Below are 21,049 nucleotides of genomic sequence, written 5' to 3'. Positions count from 1 at the left end.
AAATTTTTTTTTTATTGTATTTCTTTTCTCAAGATGAAGGGACCAACATCAAGCAAGTGATTATAGATAAAGCATATAAAAATTCATCTAGAACATTCAACATCTTGTTGTATGGTTGTGTAGTTTTGGTCTGTGCAGTCATCATTATTGCTATAGATAGAACTGCATGTTAATTAACTAAGACTAGGGTCCATGATGACCAAAAGAGTATGACCTAAGCTATAGTTATATGTTATGGTTGTCGAGGTGATTTACCAGGAATCTTCATCTCAGGCGTAGAGCAGCATCCTCTGGTAAACAGCCTGTTCCTGGAAAATAGCAGCAGAATTATATCATACTGAGGAAGCTAGAGGTTTAATTATACAGTAGAAAATCATACGACATGTTTATTATCTCAAACTTTTGAATAAGAGTGCCTATATGTGTGTTGCTCCCTTCCATGTATAGTTTAGAGTTTAGTACCAATGTATTGATGAGAAGAAAGGGAACTGTCCATTACTGTACCATATTGAAAATGAGATAAGTCAAAACATAGTGCATGTAAACAGAGAAGCGTGCACTACTTTGTCATCTGTTAATTTTTGACAAATCCTGTGCTTTATTTCCATCAAACAATTTTGGTAAGCTTGCAGTATGTGATCACTGCCATGGCCGGGCTTCATGTCTCTTCCAGTTTAGAAAGTACCAGTATCCTATAAAATCATCAGTTGCTGAAATGATTGTTCATACGTGTTCTGTTGCTATCAACCAAGGCATTTTGAAATAAAAGCACATTTATACAAACGTTTGTATGGGAGTGTTACAATTATCTTTCATTACATGCATGTGAAGTGTTTTACATTTTATGAAGGAAACAAACGTAAAAGCTATTTAAATGATTATACAGTGTAGACCTTTTTCAACCTCTATATTATATACTGATATCATTTACATAATTATTCATTATGCTTTTAAAACACATTTGATCCACATGACACTGGAATGAAAGTCAAGGTTGACATTTATGTTCTTAAAGTTATAAACTTGATGACAAACATCACTGCTAAGTGTTTAGAGAATCTGAAGGCCTATTAATGGGTCTGAATGTGAATCTATCAAGCATGCTATGCACAGTTATATCATTTTTAACTTGAATGGTTCTTTGTTTGATTGCATCCATATTATTTTCGAAAGTGAGTGACCGCGCATTGACCGATTTTCAAGGTCATTCATTTGAGCAATGGTCCTTCATCACAGCATTATGTCTCTATATGTCCTTCAGTCATTGGAGAACTTGTAATACAGTTTAAACAGTTTACATAGAATTGTAAAATATATGATCCAGTTTCTGGCTTTAAATATTGGATCACTGCTCGGTACATCCTTAAAGATCTTAAACTGTTTGACATCCAGTTTCTTTTTGTGAACAAAGATGATAATAACCGCTCATCACTTACCATAGTTCCAACATATCTAGCTAAATATCATGTCTATGAAGACTGTCCTTCCATTTTTTGTCTATAACTTAATTCATAAACTCAAAAGATATTGAGATTATAAAGGCCAACTACCTTTCCAAAAAAAAAAAAAAAAAGAGAGTTTTCTTAAAAACAATAAAAAACAAGAAAAAATATATTGTTGGCCTAAGATGTAGTTACAACACCAAACAAATGTAAGATTTCCTGGTAATCTATGTTAACAGTTTCCTGTTTTGCTGTCTGGTATATTAATCCAACTAACTTGCCATAATTAGGACAGCAGCAGAAAACATAAGACAACCTGCGTAATGAAAATTAACATTTGATTTATATAAATACATGTATGTTAAATGGTCCAGAAGGTGACGTTTAGTGTATTAACAGTTAACAATTTATGCAACTCTACAAAATTTTAAATATTAAAAGCTGTTTTTGAAAACGTAGTGGGTGTTTAAATAGTTTTAAGAGTGTCGAAATCATCACATGCAAATCAGTTGATCTTCTTGCACTAATACAGCAGCAATTAAAATCAGTGATATGAAAATAAAACAAAAAATGTAAATTTGCAAAATAATGAGTGATGCTTTATTCGTTGAAAACAAGAAGTACATGTAAAGTAAACAATGGTGTATATTATGTAAATTTGATGTACAGAAACAATGACTTAAAATAGGTGTAATACTTGGTAACAAACAGGGACAATAGCAGGCAGTTGATTTATAATTAAGTCATTCCTTTATATGTTTACAGACAATCACTGTTACCATGGTGACATGGTACCATGGAAACATGGACAGAAAAACTGTGGTACGTGTTACCAAAGTGGCATGTCACTACCGCATTATATCAAGGACATATTAGGAGTTCTGTTGCTATGATGATACAATGTTTGTCACTATGGTAACTAGGACGGAAATAATAATATTATCTGGGTACATACACTGTATATCACAACAGCAAACTGAACAGATGAAACAGTACAGAAAGAAATCAAACATATTTGATCTGATGTGAACACAGACTCAACAATGCTTACCAGTATTTATCCTAATACATGTACTAAAGTTAAAAATTTCTAATAATAAATTAGACCAAATTAGAATTGTGCACATTACATCACTGTGCAAACAGTCTCTTTTAAAAACCATTTTCATAAAAAAACTAATTATAAAAAGATGCTACATGTATACATGTACATAATGTATTTTTTAAACACTTGAAATCTTGTCCTAGAATTTGAATTTGTAGCTGAAATGGTTTGATATCTAAAATAATTGAAAGACAATGTTATATAGATATGCAAAGTTACATCTAAAGGAATGTCATTATTTCCAGCAATCTAATTAAATCAACCTATGCCACATTCTACGTAGACCACCTACTTGTAGAAGTCCAGACACAGATAGTTGAACACCACTATCTTTGGGTAAAATATATCACAGTAATATAGTGACAGCTTTATTAAGTTTAAGTGGCAACTACATAGAAAATAATAAAATATAAAAAATAGAAATAGCCATGTGGCAATTTCAGCATAACAGTAAAAATTTGTGAGAGGTCAAAGTCTGGTAGCATTGGTCCTATGGCCTACCAAGTTGTCACTAGACTGTTAGAATACATTAAACCCATGTGCCACATTTCCTTCCCTCAAGTTACAGGTGAATCGGATACCACCACTACTTATAGTATGAGAATGCTATGATTCACTCCTCTTCACTTGGATTAAGGTCTCAATAAACCATTTACTTTTAGTTATCATAGATTCTTACAGAGACAGATATAACAACATGTTCATATGTATATAAATACGTTTGCTGGGTTATACCTGTTTGACGGTCCTGTCAATCTATTATGTCCACATTAAGACTAGAATGACATACCAAAAATAGTTTTGGTTGTTGCAAATAATAAAGACATCCAACAACTACTAAATATTTTCTTTTTACAGGTTTTTAAGTTTTATTGAACCTGGGCATATGCAATTATAAAAATGGAATCTTAATACCCGCTTATTCTGTTTCAGAACCATGAAGCTAGATACAGAAATGGGAAAGTAGGCGCTTTCTAATTCTGATAGCCTGATGTTTCAAACTAAGTTCTTTCCGCCTGTTTTATAAGATTTGAATAGGTATAAAGCCAAGCTTTGACCATGCATGCTTGTGACAGGAGGAAGTTGTGAGTGTGCTCAGTAAGCCTTGCCCACCATCATGTTTTTAGCAGGACTAATGGGGGCGAGAGGAATCCCGGGCGATCTGATGTCTGGTCGCGACTCTTTATGTAGTACTGCATTCTGGGTATGGACAGGAGCTTTGCTAAGGAGTTGATCAGCATAGAATAGAGCCTGCAAAAACACGGAATATTATAAATCAGCATAGAAAAGAGCTTGAAACAAAATGAAATATTATAATATAAAGGAGGACAGAAATTTAAACATTAAGCAGATCTTTTTTGGGGCAATTTATCTTGTTTTTTCCACAAACATTTCTGTCTCATGAAGCATGATGTTGCAAACGACAGTTATGAAATCTGAACAGTTTCCTGATAGTCAAATGAGATTGTTCGAGTACAACTTCTAATGAAATATAGCCTTTTGGTGTATATGACCTCGTACAGTACCGTAAAAAATATGATGTCCTAAACTGTGGAAGGTGGGGAGTACATGTATTCAAACTATGTCATTTCACTGGGGAGTACATGTACTCAAACTATGTCATTTCACTGGGGAGTACATGTACTCAAACTATGTCATTTCACTGGGGAGTACATGTACTCAAACTATGTCATTTCACTGGGTAGTACATGTACTCAAACGATGTCATTTCACTATCTTGGAACACCTGTATTGTAAAACAATTTTTTTTTCATCCTTTCAAGTGATTATTCTGACAAACAAACAGCTAGCTAGGAAGTATACAGAGATATAAACTAACTTACCTTAGGAGCACTGATAGGGCGGGATCTAGGGGGGGGGGGGGGGGGGTCCGATATGCATGTACATGTATATATGATGTATCAAAATGGAGGTATTGCTCTCGCCAATATCTCAAGTATGTACTAATGAATTTTAACGATTTTCGTAAAAACATTAGTTCGTTAAGTTGAGGGGGGGGGGGGGAGGGGGTGCATGAGGACCACCCCTAGATCCCGGCCTATGACTGTTTGTATTCCCACTGATCGGTTAAGTATACAGAGATATAAACTAACTTACCTTAGGAGCACTAACTGTTTGTATCCCCACTGATCGGTTAAGTATACAGAGATATAAACTAACTTACCTTAGGAGCACTAACTGTTTGTATGCCCACTGATCGGTTAAGTATACAGAGATATAAACTAACTTACCTTAGGAGCACTAACTGTTTGTATGCCCACTGATCGGTTAAGTATACAGAGATATAAACTAACTTACCTTAGGAGCACTAACTGTTTGTATGCCCACTGATTGGTTAAGTATTCAGAGATATAAACTAACTTACCTTAGGAGCACTAACTGTTTGTATGCCCACTGATCGGGTAAGCACCTTCCGGAGCCCACCTAAGCGTGTCGTCGCAGAAAGGACTCGCATCTTATCGAGGCTGGTGGGGATGGCATTCTTAGGTCTGGGTATCAGTCCTAAATCACCCAGCTGGTAGTGGGGAAGTGTGCCCTGGGAGTTCTTAGCGATAGGGGACATTGGCAACGTCCTGAAAAAGACGACATAAAGCATATCTATAACTTCTTTGCTATGAATATTTTAAAATGGTTTGTAAATAATACAGCATATTAATAAACCTGTAAAATATAATATCACAACATACATATAGTACGGCCATAAAGCAGATATCATATCAGTGTAGCTTTTCCTAAAACTCAGTTTACAATACTTTAAGTATATAATCTCTAGAAAAACGGGTTAATTCTTACCCGCGTTTGATGCCTTGTTTGCTGCCAGGCATCTCACTAGCGCTGCGTTGTCGTACTTTCTGGTGTTTTCCCAGGGAGCTTGGCTCAGGGCCGACACCTACTGCTGCAGCACTGTTGAGCAGGACGAGGAGATTCTCCAACATGTTGTCTCGTCGCTCTATGTCGTTTAGTCCTGCTCCATACTCAGGAAGTTCCTCTTCATCATCATATTTCTGCATCACAAGGAAGCAATTGTTATACACTACTAGATATTGTAATTAAAGGGACAATACAATCTAAGACAACATTAAAATTTGTACTTATATCAGGAAAAACCCTGGTTCTAATGGAAATTAGATCAGTCGGTTTTACTGTGATATGCTTGAAAAGCCCATGGAAGTGAAATGTGTGTGAAACTTTCAAACTCGCTCGCTGTCCGCCATTACACATTGTGGTCGAACATCTTGTATGCCGAACCCTGTCCCTTGCTCGTAGAGTAATGCAACTTTTGTCTAGAACTGCTCAAATCGCTCTGACAGTAGTGGTTTACCTTATTAGATGAATTGTCTTGCCTAAGAATCATTTTATTACCTCCTCAGTGGTTATGTAGTTCATTTGTTTAACGTGCGTGACTTTGGCTCGGGAATGGGTACAGAGTACATACTGTACCTGCTTAATCGTATTGATCAACGATTTGTAGTTACAATGGTATCAATTAAAATACTTAAAAATAACGTGGAATTGGTCAATATATTGAGTTAAATGTTTCATAAGAAATATAGAACAATACATTTATGCCATATTTTTCTTCTTGGTTATGTAAAAGAATTAGCCTGAGTGAATTGTCCCTTTAAATGGCTTCTTTGACAACTTATTAAGGACTTACATAAAGATGACTCCTTTCCTTATCATTTTAATGAGTATTTCGGCATTAGAATATATTTTGTGACATCTATGTTTGATGTTTAAGATATCACAGCTAGAATGTATCTATATATTGATCTTATCTATCACATAGAGATATTTTAACACTTTAAGTTATATTTATAGATTGACTTTACTCCTATTGGACGTCTTTAAGGCAGTACTATGAGGTTCAACCAAATGTTCTTTGTAGCCTAGCTGACATTTTTCTCTTTGCCTAACCCTGGTTAGTTTGTATAGTGACAATGACAAGTAAATGTAGATATATCTGCATGTAGTTAAGCAAAAATAGATTCTAAGGCGTATACCATATAACATTGATTATAATAATAAATGTATATTATTTTAGTATCAGTCTCCAAGAGAAGTAATTACAGCTAAGATATATATGAGGCAAAGATGTAATTTCAAACAGTGTAGATAAAAAATGTTGTCAAATTTTTGAGGATCTGCCTCTTTATCAGGACATGAAAACAACAAACAAAATAACACATTAGGGACAGTCACAAATTCCACATAAAACAGTCTATGTTTACAAGGTACACACCCCGAGAGCTAGTCGCAGAGCACTGGCGGCGTCACACAACACTTTGTCTAGTTTTTCTCTGTTTCGTTTCTCTATCCTATGTTTGTCCTTCACATCCTTCAGGCTCTCTTCATAGGTCTCATTTTCCCTTGCCAACTTCTGTATGTCTTCTCTACAAAAAATGGTCATCATTGCTCAACTATTGTGGTATATAAGGTTGATAATTTCTACTTTATATTCATTTACTGTATTTCTAGTTAATTATGTATCAGGTAATTAATTTTTTCATTTAATCATGTATATCTTAGGTAACCCTAACTACCCTACTTTTTACCTTTGGCCCTATCACACTTTTGCAAATAGATAGATAAATAAATTAATACCTGTTAAAGTAAATAAAAATAAAAGTATTCAAACCAGTTGTTATTGAAGGTTTATACAAGAAAAATCCTTACCAAACCATCCTATTATTTTCTGACAGTCATATATTAACCTTAAACATAAATTTTACATACCTTGTAACTGGAGCTATTACTGTTAGACCTTACCTCTGTGACTGTTAGACCTTACCTCTGTTACTGTTAGACCTTACCTCTGTGACTGGAGCTGTTACTGTTAGACCTTACTTCTGTTACTGTTAGACCTTACCTCTGTGACTGGAGCTGTTACTGTTAGACCTTACCTCTGTTACTGTTAGACCTTACCTCTGTGACTGAAGCTGTTACTGTTAGACCTTACTTCTGTTACTGTTAGACCTTACCTCTGTGACTGGAGCTGTTACTGTTAGACCTTACCTCTGTTACTGTTAGACCTTACCTCTGTGACTGAAGCTGTTACTGTTAGACCTTACTTCTGTTACTGTTAGACCTTATCTCTGTGATGAAGATGTTAGACCTTACTTCTGTTACTGTTAGACCTTACCTCTGTGACTGGAGCTGTTACTGTTAGACCTTACTTCTGTTACTGTTAGACCTTACCTCTGTTACTGTTAGACCTTACCTCTGTGACTGGAGCTGTTACTGTTAGACCTTACCTCTGTTACTGTTAGACCTTACCTCTGTGACTGGAGCTGTTACTGTTAGACCTTACCTCTGTGACTGGAGCTGTTACTGTTAGACCTTACCTCTGTTACTGTTAGACCTTACCTCTGTTACTGTTAGACCTTACCTCTGTGACTGGAGCTGTTACTGTTAGACCTTACCTCTGTTACTGTTAGACCTTACCTCTGTTACTGTTAGACCTTAGCTGTTACTGTTAGACCTTACCTCTGTGACTGGAGCTGTTACTGTTAGACCTTACCTCTGTTACTGTTAGACCTTACCTCTGTGACTGGAGCTGTTACTGTTAGACCTTACCTCTGTGACTGGAGCTGTTACTGTCAGACCTTACCTCTGTTACTGTTAGACCTTACCTCTGTTACTGTTAGACCTTACCTCTGTTACTGTTAGACCTTACCTCTGTTACTGTTAGACCTTACCTCTGTGACTGGAGCTGTTACTGTTAGACCTTACCTCTGTGACTGGAGCTGTTACTGTTAGACCTTACCTCTGTTACTGTTAGACCTTACCTCTGTGACTGGAGCTGTTACTGTTAGACCTTACCTCTGTGACTGGATGGTGTTACTGTTAGACCTTACCTCTGTGACTGGAGCTGTTACTGTTAGACCTTACCTCTGTTACTGTTAGACCTTACCTCTGTGACTGGAGTTGTTACTGTTAGACCTTACCTCTGTGACTGGAGCTGTTACTGTCAGACCTTACCTCTGTTACTGTTAGACCTTACCTCTGTTACTGTTAGACCTTACCTCTGTTACTGTTAGACCTTACCTCTGTGATTAGCTGTTACTGTTAGACCTTACCTCTGTGACTGGAGCTGTTAATGTCAGACCTTACCTCTGTTACTGTTAGACCTTACCTCTGTGACTGTAGCTGTTACTGTTAGTAGACCTTACCTGTGAGAGCTGTTACTGTTAGACCTTACCTCTGTTACTGTTAGACCTTACTTGTTACTGTTAGACCTTACCTCTGTTACTGTTAGACTGTTACTGTTAGACCTTACCTCTGTTACTGTTAGACCTTACCTCTGTTACTGTTAGACCTTACCTCTGTGGAGCTACTGTTAGACCTTACCTCTGTTACTGTTACTGTTAGACCTTACCTCTGTGACTGGAGCTGTTACTGTTAGACCTTACCTTGTTCTGTTAGACCTTACCTCTGGACTGGAGCTGTTACTGTTAGACCTTACCTCTGTTACTGTTAGACCTTACTCTGTTACTGTTAGACCTTACCTCTGTGACTGGAGCTGTTACTGTTAGACCTTACCTCTGTTACTGTTAGACCTTACCTCTGTGACTGGAGCTGTTACTGTTAGACCTTACCTCTGTTACTGTTAGACCTTACCTCTGTGACTGGAGCTGTTACTGTTAGACCTTACCTCTGTTACTGTTAGACCTTACCTCTGTGACTGGAGCTGTTACTGTTAGACCTTACCTCTGTTACTGTTAGACCTTACCTCTGTGACTGGAGCTGTTACTGTTAGACCTTACCTCTGTGACTGGAGCTGTTACTGTTAGACCTTACCTCTGTTACTGTTAGACCTTACCTCTGTGACTGGAGCTGTTACTGTTAGACCTTACCTCTGTTACTGTTAGACCTTACCTCTGTATGGCTAGACCTTACCTCTGTACTGTTAGACCTCTTACTGAGCTCTGTTAGACCTTACCTCTGTTACTGTTAGACCTTACCTCTGTTACTGTTAGACCTTACCTCTGTGACTGGAGCTGTTACTGTTAGACCTTACCTCTGTTACTGTTAGACCTTACCTCTGTTACTGTTAGACCTTACCTATGTTACTGTTAGACCTTACCTCTGTTACTGTTAGACCTTACCTCTGTTACTGTTAGACCTTACCTCTGTGACTGGAGCTGTTACTGTTAGACCTTACTTCTGTTACTGTTAGACCTTACCTCTGTGACTGGAGCTGTTACTGTTAGACCTTACCTCTGTTACTGTTAGACCTTACCTCTGTTACTGTTAGACCTTACCTCTGTTACTGTTAGACCTTAGCTCTCTGTTACTGTTAGACCTTACCTCTGTTACTGTTAGACCTTACCTCTGTGACTGGAGCTGTTACTGTTAGACCTTACCTCTGTTACTGTTAGACCTTACCTCTGTTACTGTTAGACCTTACCTCTGTTACTGTTAGACCTTACCTCTGTTACTGTTAGACCTTACCTCTGTTACTGTTAGACCTTACCTCTGTGACTGGAGCTGTTACTGTTAGACCTTACCTCTGTTACTGTTAGACCTTACCTCTGTTACTGTTAGACCTTACCTCTGTGACTGGAGCTGTTACTGTTAGACCTTACCTCTGTTACTGTTAGACCTTACCTCTGTTACTGTTAGACCTTACCTCTGTTACTGTTAGACCTTACCTCTGTTACTGTTAGACCTTACCTCTGTGACTGGAGCTGTTACTGTTAGACCTTACCTCTGTTACTGTTAGACCTTACCTCTGTTACTGTTAGACCTTACCTCTGTTACTGTTAGACCTTACCTCTGTGACTGGAGCTGTTACTGTTAGACCTTACCTCTGTGACTGGAGCTGTTACTGTTAGACCTTACCTCTGTTACTGTTAGACCTTACCTCTGTTACTGTTAGACCTTACCTCTGTTACTGTTAGACCTTACCTCTGTGACTGGAGCTGTTACTGTTAGACCTTACCTCTGTTACTGTTAGACCTTACCTCTGTTACTGTTAGACCTTACCTCTGTTACTGTTAGACCTTACCTCTGTTACTGTTAGACCTTACCTCTGTGACTGGAGCTGTTACTGTTAGACCTTACCTCTGTTACTGTTAGACCTTACCTCTGTTACTGTTAGACCTTACCTCTGTTACTGTTAGACCTTACCTCTGTGACTGGAGCTGTTACTGTTAGACCTTACCTCTGTGACTGGAGCTGTTACTGTTAGACCTTACCTCTGTTACTGTTAGACCTTACCTCTGTGACTGGAGCTGTTACTGTTAGACCTTACCTCTGTTACTGTTAGACCTTACCTCTGTTACTGTTAGACCTTACCTCTGTTACTGTTAGACCTTACCTCTGTGACTGGAGCTGTTACTGTTAGACCTTACCTCTGTTACTGTTAGACCTTACCTCTGTTACTGTTAGACCTTACCTCTGTTACTGTTAGACCTTACCTCTGTGACTGGAGCTGTTACTGTTAGACCTTACCTCTGTTACTGTTAGACCTTACCTCTGTGACTGGAGCTGTTACTGTTAGACCTTACCTCTGTTACTGTTACTGTTAGACCTTACCTCTGTTACTGTTAGACCTTACCTCTGTTACTGTTAGACCTTACCTCTGTGACTGGAGCTGTTACTGTTAGACCTTACCTCTGTTACTGTTAGACCTTACCTCTGTGACTGGAGCTGTTACTGTTAGACCTTACCTCTGTTACTGTTAGACCTTACTCTGTGACTGGAGCTGTTACTGTTAGACCTTACCTCTGTTACTGTTAGACCTTACCTCTGTGAGCTGTTACTGTTAGACCTTACTCTGTTACTGTTAGACCTTACCTCTGTTACTGTTAGACCTTACCTCTGTGACTGGAGCTGTTACTGTTAGACCTTACCTCTGTTACTGTTAGACCTTACCTCTGTTACTGTTAGACCTTACCTCTGTTACTGTTAGACCTTACCTCTGTGACTGGAGCTGTTACTGTTAGACCTTACCTCTGTTACTGTTAGACCTTACCTCTGTGACTGGAGCTGTTACTGTTAGACCTTACCTCTGTTACTGTTAGACCTTACCTCTGTGACTGTTAGACCTTACCTCTGTGACTGGAGCTGTTACTGTTAGACCTTACCTCTGTTACTGTTAGACCTTACCTCTGTGACTGGAGCTGTTACTGTTAGACCTTACCTCCGTTACTGTAAGACCTTACCTCTGTTACTGTTAGACCTTACCTCTGTTACTGTTAGACCTTACCTCTGTTACTGTTAGACCTTACTCTGTTACTGTTAGACCTTACCTCTGTGACTGGAGCTGTTACTGTTAGACCTTACTTCTGTTACTGTTAGACCTTACCTCTGTGATTGGAGCTGTTACTGTTAGACCTTACCTCAATGACTGGAGCTGTTAATGTAGACCTTACCTCTGTTACTGTTAGTTAGACCTTACCTCTGTTACTGTTAGACCTTACCTCTGTGACTGGAGCTGTTACTGTTAGACCTTACCTCTGTTACTGTTAGACCTTACCTCTGTGACTGGAGCTGTTACTGTTAGACCTTACCTCTGTTACTGTTAGACCTTACCTCTGTGACTGGAGCTGTTACTGTTAGACCTTACCTCTGTGACTGGAGCTGTTACTGTTAGACCTTACCTCTGTTACTGTTAGACCTTACCTCTGTGACTGGAGCTGTTACTGTTAGACCTTACCTCTGTTACTGTTAGACCTTACCTCTGTTACTGTTAGACCTTTACCTCTGTTACTGTTAGACCTTACCTCTGTTACTGTTAGACCTTACCTCTGTGACTGGAGCTGTTACTGTTAGACCTTACCTCTGTTACTGTTAGACCTTACCTCTGTTACTGTTAGACCTTACCTCTGTGACTGGAGCTGTTACTGTTAGACCTTACCTCTGTTACTGTTAGACCTTACCTCTGTTACTGTTAGACCTTACCTCTGTTACTGTTAGACCTTACCTCTGTATCTGTTACTGTTAGACCTTACCTCTGTTACTGTTAGACCTTACCTCTGTGACTGGAGCTGTTACTGTTAGACCTTACCTCTGTTACTGTTAGACCTTACCTCTGTTACTGTTAGACCTTACCTCTGTGACTGTTAGACCTGTTACTGTTAGACCTTACCTCTGTTACTGTTAGACCTTACCTCTGTTACTGTTAGACCTTACCTCTGTTACTGTTAGACCTTACTTCTGTTACTGTTAGACCTTACTTCTGTTACTGTTAGACCTTACCTCTGTGACTGGAGCTGTTACTGTTAGACCTTACCTCTGTTACTGTTAGACCTTACCTCTGTTACTGTTAGACCTTACCTCTGTTACTGTTAGACCTTACCTCTGTTACTGTTAGACCTTACCTCTGTGACTGGAGCTGTTACTGTTAGACCTTACCTCTGTTACTGTTAGACCTTACCTCTGTTACTGTTAGACCTTACCTCTGTGACTGGAGCTGTTACTGTTAGACCTTACCTCTGTTACTGTTAGACCTTACCTCTGTGACTGGAGCTGTTACTGTTAGACCTTACCTCTGTTACTGTTAGACCTTACCTCTGTTACTGTTAGACATTACCTCTGTTATGTTAGACCTTACCTCTGTGACTGGAGCTGTTACTGTTAGACCTTACCTGTGACTGTTACTGTTAGACCTTACCTCTGTGACTGGAGCTGTTACTGTTAGACCTTACCTCTGTTACTGTTAGACCTTACCTCTGTTACTGTTAGACCTTACCTCTGTTACTGTTAGACCTTACCTCTGTTACTGTTAGACCTTACCTCTGTGACTGGAGCTGTTACTGTTAGACCTTACCTCTGTGACTGGAGCTGTTACTGTCAGACCTTACCTCTGTTACTGAGCTAGACCTGTTAGACCTTACCTCTGTTACTGTTAGACTGTTACTGTTAGACCTTACTCTGTGACTGTTAGACCTTACTCTAGTTACTTGTTAGACCTTACCTCTGTGACTGGAGCTGTTACTGTTAGACCTTACCTCTGTGACTGGAGCTGTTACTGTTAGACCTTACCTCTGTTACTGTTAGACCTTACCTCTGTGACTGGAGCTGTTACTGTTAGACCTTACCTCTGTTACTGTTAGACCTTACCTCTGTTACTGTTAGACCTTACCTCTGTTACTGTTAGACCTTACCTCTGTTACTGTTAGACCTTACCTGTTTACTGTTAGACCTTACCTCTGTGACTGTTAGACTTACCTTGTTACTGTTAGACCTTACCTCTGTTACTGTTAGACCTTACCTCTGCTGGAGCTGTTACTGTTAGACCTTACCTCTGTTACTGTTAGACCTTACCTCTGTTACTGGAGCTGTTACTGTTAGACCTTACCTCTGTGACTGGAGCTGTTACTGTTAGACCTTACCTCTGTGACTGGAGCTGTTACTGTTAGACCTTACCTCTGTTACTGTTAGACCTTACCTCTGTTACTGTTACTGTTAGACCTTACCTCTGTTACTGTTAGACCTTACCTCTGTTACTGTTAGACCTTACCTCTGTGACTGGAGCTGTTACTGTTAGACCTTACCTCTGTGACTGGAGCTGTTACTGTTAGACCTTACCTCTGTTACTGTTAGACCTTACCTCTGTTACTGTTAGACCTTACCTCTGTTACTGTTAGACCTTACCTCTGTTACTGTTAGACCTTACCTCTGTGACTGGAGCTGTTACTGTTAGACCTTACTCTGTGTTACTGTTAGACCTTACTACTGTTACTGTTAGACCTTACCTCTGTTACTGGAGCTGTTACTGTTAGACCTTACTTCTGTTACTGTTGACTTCTGTTACTGTTGACCTTACTCTGTTACTGTTAGACCTTACCTCTGTTACTGTTAGACCTTACCTCTGTGATTGGAGCTGTTACTGTTACTGTTACCTTACCTCAATGACTGGAGCTGTTAATGTCAGACCTTACCTCTGTTACTGTTAGACATTACTCTGTTATTGTTAGACCTTACCTCTGTGACTGGAGCTGTTACTGTTAGACCTTACCTCTGTTACTGTTAGACCTTACCTCTGTGACTGGAGCTGTTACTGTCAGACCTTACCTCTGTTACTGTTAGACCTTACCTCTGTGACTGGAGCTGTTACTGTTAGACCTTACCTCCGTTACTGTTAGACCTTATCTCTGTGACTGGAGCTGTTACTGTCAGACCTTACTTCTGTTACTGTTAGACTTTACCTCTGTGACTGGAGCTGTTACTGTTAGACCTTACCTCTGTGACTGGAGCTGTTAATGTCAGGACCTTACCTCTGTTACTGTTAGACCTTACCTCTGTTACTGTTAGACCTTACCTCTGTGACTGTTAGACCTTATCTCTGTGACTGGAGCTGTTACTGTCAGACCTTACTCTGTTCTGTTAGACCTTACCTCTGTTACTGTTAGACCTTACCTCTGTTACTGGAGTGTTACTGTTAGACCTTACCTCTGTTACTGTTAGACCTTACCTCTGTTACTGTTAGACCTTACTCTGTTACTGTTAGACCTTACCTCTGTTACTGTTAGACCTTACCTCTGTGACTGGAGCTGTTACTGTTAGACCTTACCTCTGTTACTGTTAGACCTTACCTCTGTTACTGTTAGACCTTACCTCTGTTACTGTTAGACCTTACCTCTGTGACTGGAGCTGTTACTGTTAGACCTTACCTCTGTGACTGGAGCTGTTACTGTTAGACCTTACCTCTGTGACTGGAGCTGTTACTGTTAGACCTTACCTCTGTTACTGTTAGACCTTACCTCTGTGACTGGAGCTGTTACTGTTAGACCTTACCTCTGTGACTGTTAGTTAGACCTTACCTCTGTTACTGTTAGACCTTACCTCTGTGACTGGAGCTGTTACTGTCAGACCTTACCTCTGTTACTGTTAGACCTTACCTCTGTGACTGGAGCTGTTACTGTTAGACCTTACCTCTGTGACTGGAGCTGTTACTGTTAGACCTTACCTCTGTTACTGTTAGACCTTACCTCTGTGACTGGAGCTGTTACTGTTAGACCTTACCTCTGTTACTGTTAGACCTTACCTCTGTGACTGGAGCTGTTACTGTTAGACCTTACCTCTGTTACTGTTAGACCTTACCTCTGTGACTGGAGCTGTTACTGTTAGACCTTACCTCTGTTACTGTTAGACCTTACCTCTGTGACTGTTAGACCTTACCTCTGTGACTGGAGCTGTTACTGTTAGACCTTACCTCTGTTACTGTTAGACCTTACCTCTGTTACTGTTAGACCTTACCTCTGTGACTGTGTAGCCTGTTACTGTTTAGACCTTACCTCTGTGACTGTAGCTGTTACTGTTAGACCTTACTCTCTGTTACTGTTAGACCTTACCTCTGTTACTGTTAGACCTTACCTCTGTGACTGGAGCTGTTACTGTTAGACCTTACCTCTGTTACTGTTAGACCTTACCTCTGTTACTGTTAGACCTTACCTCTGTTACTGTTAGACCTTACCTCTGTGACTGGAGCTGTTACTGTTAGACCTTACCTCTGTTACTGTTAGACCTTACCTCTGTTACTGTTAGACCTTACCTCTGTGACTGGAGCTGTTACTGTTAGACCTTACCTCTGTGACTGGAGCTGTTACTGTTAGACCTTACCTCTGTTACTGTTAGACCTTACCTCTGTTACTGTTAGACCTTACCTCTGTTACTGTTAGACCTTACCTCTGTGACTGGAGCTGTTACTGTTAGACCTTACCTCTGTGACTGGAGCTGTTACTGTTAGACCTTACCTCTGTTACTGTTAGACCTTACCTCTGTGACTGGAGCTGTTACTGTTAGACCTTACTTCTGTTACTGTTAGACCTTACCTCTGTGACTGGAGCTGTTACTGTTAGACCTTACCTCTGTTACTGTTAGACCTTACCTCTGTGACTGGAGCTGTTACTGTTAGACCTTACTTCTGTTACTGTTAGACCTTACCTCTGTTACTGTTAGACCTTACCTCTGTGACTGGAGCTGTTACTGTTAGACCTTACCTCTGTTACTGTTAGACCTTACCTCTGTGACTGTTAGACCTTACCTCTGTTACTGTTAGACCTTACCTCTGTGACTGAAGCTGTTACTGTCAGACCTTACCTCTGTTACTGTTAGACCTTACCTCTGTGACTGGAGCTGTTACTGTTAGACCTTACCTCTGTGACTGTTAGACCTTACCTCTGTGACTCGAGCTGTTGCTGTAACAGTTCATGTTCAGCCTCCACTTCCTGATACTCCTGTTCCCTCATCTCTAACTCTCCTACCATCGCCTCCTGGGCACGACATTTCTCTGTCAGCATCCGTATCACCTACAGACACACACATTCATCAATGATATATATGATGCATTCACCCAATGTATGTCACATATTTTATTTCATATTTTGTGAACATACTTCTGCAAATTATCAAATAAATGTGATAAGTTAACCAAAGAATTATTACTATCGAAATAATGCATTGCAATAGATTTACAAGTTTTGGGGAATAATTTCAGCAATTAAAGTGAGATATATATTTGAAACCTAGAATGTTTTTCCATTCTTATTTCATACTTTATACCTACATCCATTAAAGATGCCCACTTACCTTTTGATTGCTGTGGTTTTTCTTTGCCAGTTCTTTTTCTGTTGTTTCCAGCATCTCTATGTGTTGTTTCTGTTTTTTCTCCTTCGCCCGCAGATCATCATTTTCCTGGATCAGCTCCATAGTTTTGTCAGATTTCTGAACAAGTTGTGCCATGATAGACACATTTTCCCTGATTGTACGTTTGGTGGTCTCTGCCATCTGTTTGTTGGAAACTTTCCGAAATTCAGCTGCCACTGTGTTCACGCGTGACACCATTTCTTTCTTTAGCCTTAAATGTAAAGAAAGTACACAATACATGTGGAATGACCAGACAGGCTTTAACTTAATGCAGTGAAATCTCATTCACTTGAAGTCAACAGGACCATGGTAAGACTATGAGATACATGTCTAAATATTTGAAATTTGGTTATTTGAAAATACATAGTGAACATCTTGGTTGGGACTTTAAACGGGGTTTGCAAGAAATAGATTTTTTTTTAGAAATTTAAGATAAAGCTTTATGTGTTCAATATTTTTTTACAAAATCCTTTTTATTTATATATAATACTCTAATATTTTGAATAGAACCTTACAATATTCGATAAAAATTTCCTTTTTAACTGATAATGGGTACCTGTTATATTGTTCACAATAACTAACTTGAGGTGTCATCATCTGTGTCACCTACCTGTCCTTATCTATGACTGCCTTCTTTTCTAGGTCATAGATCATCTTTTTGTGGTCCTCATCCTTCTGCTTCAGGTCCTCCTCCATAGCAGCAAACTTGGCCATCAGGTCCTCCTTCTGTACCTTAAACTCCTCCAGAGAGGCCAGTTTACCACCTACAGTACAACATATCACAGTTAATCACAGACAGAATACAGGCATGGTTCAGAACATTTGTTATATATATAATGTATCATTATTCTCTCACAAATAAGAATAAGATATACACATTATACATGTATATATTACAGATATATTTATTTTCATTATTGATTTTAGTAATTTTTTGGACTATATAATGAAGAAATGTCCTGGCTTAAATTTCAGTATTCTTATTTTTTTATCATTACATTTTGTTTGATTTGTGCTAGGGATGTTATTATTAAAATGATCGACATGGCTGGTATGCAGTAAAGGTATCACCGTCATGTTCTCCTTGGTATAAAATGCTCTCTAGCACAACTATGTATTATATCAATATAGCCTAACATATCATTCTTGTGTAAGAGATATAGGAGAGGCAAGTAATCATAAATATGTTTGGATTTAAAAAAAAAAACCACCATAAACTAACTCCTAAATGCATTTATGCAAATTACAAATAAATACAAGTTTTTATTTGGCTGCTATAGTAAATGAAGCTGGAATATTAATTGACAGGTAGACCTACCTAGGATCATGTTGTCAGAGGTGAGTTGGTCCTTGGTTTCCTGGAACTCCTGACGGAGCTGCTGGATTGTAGCATTGGCCTGTTCCTTCTCCTGTTCTCTGGTCTGTTGGAGACCAATCAGTTGTTCCTGGAGGTCAGCATTCTCATCAGCTAAAATCACCAATAATACATAGTTGTCAGATATAGAAACTTCATTTGACAGTTAACGGAGAGTGACGCTCAACTTCAAAGCCATACAGTTTACCATTACTTGATTCTTTTGATATACATCAAAGGACCTAACTACCTGTCTTATCTATTGCCTCACAGAGATTCTTCAGTTAATATTTTGTCATGACATAATCCAGGGGTGAATATAACGATAGTTATAGTAACCTCTGGATCAGTATCGAGGAATGTACTGGTACTTAAAGGATGACAAAATTTATTTTACAGTTAATACTGTTATAAAAATAGGTTTCTTTATACATCATGTTACCAAAAGGCTGCAAGAAGTTATTATTAACTGAGAACATGAAACTTAATTTATTGTCTACTATGGTAATATTCTAGTATGTAAAGTAGTGGTAGCTAGACAGCCTAAAGTTAAACTTCACGACAACATGGTATCTAACTGTCACAATGAAAAGAATATATAAATTAATTGCAAAAATTGAATGATGTCTGATATGAAATTTCAAATTGATTTAGGAATGTGAGTCCTCATTATCTTACTTTTCAGATCAACCTGTCTTTTCCAAAATGAGACAATGTCATTTTTGTCTCTGGCCATCTGATCAAACTGATCTTTGAATGCCCCTTGGCTAACTTCCAGCTCATCACATTTTTTCTGGTACCTGAAAAGTGAGAAACAATACTTTTGTACGCAGGTAGTTAGACTAAGGAAGTTATATCACAAATTTAATGAAGACCTATACATACAGATATACATTGGATACCTAGAATTTTGAACCCTTGACCTGTTAAGCTAATTAAAGAGCATTTAACTCTGCCAAATGTTTGGACATATAATAACATGAATACTTGCCATATGTGTTAATATACATTTTAACAGGATAGGAGAAAATAAAGTAGCCTAACCAGGATTCTAACCCGATATCTCCAAACCTAGCCGATTGGGTTTTTTTCAATTATTTCTGCCAAGTGCCCCAATTACCAGAAATAAAAGCATCATGTAAACTACTCCCATAACATGAGAGTCGACTGGTCAGTCGGTTTTTTTATCGGACGTTACTTTGCTGACTGTCGACTCTCATTTCCGAAGGCCTATTTCTTTGATGCAGCTTCCGATGTCAGATGAAGGCGGAATGAAAAATGCAATAATATCATTATTTCTTGCTCTAACAGTGATAACATTGACGTGTACTTACAGTTTATGTATTAATTATCCCATTTATCTAGGAAAACCATAACTTGGGGCCTCATAAGATAGTATTTTAACAGATTAGATATGATGAATCCCTTCCGTAACATTTTGACCTAGTTTTAAATATGGCGGCTGGTTACTACAAATTCAGAGTACAAAAAACGGAACGTGAATTCAAGCGGGCAGCATGCAAGTAAAAGTAAAGGCAGATCAAGCGTTTTGGGGACTTTGCAATTCGTTTTTTCTATTTACCGGCCGGATTGCTTTCATCATGAAGTTTTGTCTGGGTCATGAAAGTTTACGTTAGGAGATGTAAATATTTGTTTTAGATGGATTTTACTGCTGATTTTGTCAAAATACTTGTTGATTTATGAAAAAGAGGTAGGTATTTGACATTGATGACGATTTATATATGATTTAAACGTTTTATATTGTCACAATCCAAACTTTGAAAATGTTACCCTCAGCATCGGGTAAATGGCCTATCGGAAGTTAGAGGTTAGACACGACGTAATGTTCCAAAAGTGTCTCGTCGTGCTATACCTCTAACATTGTTGGAGTACATGTAAACCAAAGAGAGACCGGACAGTATATTTAACAATTATAAATAATTGTCAAGCCACATCGACCCACTCCTAGGCTTTTACCCTACATTGTTCAGCCACATCGACCCGCTCCTAGGCTTTTACCCTACAGTGTTCATCCCATGTTTTTTCGTGATAATTCCTAAATGTCAATCCGAGATTCTTAAACCACCTTATGTTGATTACTTAGCTAGGGCAAACATGTAGCGGACATTAGTCCACGTATTCTTTTAAAGGTTATATGATAACATAAAATACCTTGCAAGCCTGTTTTCCAGATCCCTAATCTGGATAAGGTAATATTCCTTGGACAATTCATTTAGTTGTTCACTAGATGTTTTTGATGGAGATCCTCTTCCAGATTTCTTGGCACTTTTCTTTCCCTTCTTCCCACTCTTTTTCTTTTTGGGTGGCATTTTTGTCTATTAATTCCTGTTCTACAGTTGCCTCAAAAATAAATCACCACGCGTAAATATAATTGCGATTTCATGGACCTACATAACAAGTCACTCGGGCCCGAAAATCTTGAAAACAACTACATTATTAAATACCGATGATGATGGCCGCCATATTGTTGTCAACAAAGACAATGACGTCATCACTTGGATACATGAA

The 21,049-nt window shown here is 38.6% G+C and overlaps 1 protein-coding gene and 1 long non-coding RNA gene across 2 annotated transcripts; both read right to left on the bottom strand.

Annotated features, from left to right (window-relative positions):
• Positions 1-2,019: 2,019 nt before the first annotated feature.
• LOC138320362 (cilia- and flagella-associated protein 157-like) lies at positions 2,020-21,023 on the bottom strand. Its single transcript, XM_069263284.1, has 10 exons — positions 20,693-21,023; positions 19,199-19,320; positions 18,485-18,634; positions 17,777-17,930; positions 17,110-17,377; positions 16,699-16,829; positions 6,812-6,962; positions 5,362-5,573; positions 4,934-5,141; positions 2,020-3,798 (listed from the first exon to the last, which is right to left on the bottom strand). The coding sequence occupies exons 1-10, from the start codon at positions 20,848-20,850 to the stop codon at positions 3,643-3,645; spliced, it is 1,710 nt and encodes a 569-aa protein (XP_069119385.1). The 5' UTR covers positions 20,851-21,023; the 3' UTR covers positions 2,020-3,642.
• Positions 11,104-14,889, bottom strand: LOC138322372 (uncharacterized). Its single transcript, XR_011208375.1, has 4 exons — positions 14,426-14,889; positions 11,855-11,915; positions 11,578-11,799; positions 11,104-11,260 (listed from the first exon to the last, which is right to left on the bottom strand). It is a non-coding gene; the product is annotated as an uncharacterized lncRNA (long non-coding RNA).
• Positions 21,024-21,049: the final 26 nt, after the last annotated feature.

This window comes from Argopecten irradians, chromosome 4 (assembly GCF_041381155.1).
Source record: "Argopecten irradians isolate NY chromosome 4, Ai_NY, whole genome shotgun sequence".
NCBI classification, from domain to species: domain Eukaryota; kingdom Metazoa; phylum Mollusca; class Bivalvia; order Pectinida; family Pectinidae; genus Argopecten; species Argopecten irradians.
Note: the sequence above shows the minus strand (reverse complement) of the source record. Positions and strands in the feature narration are given on the sequence as shown.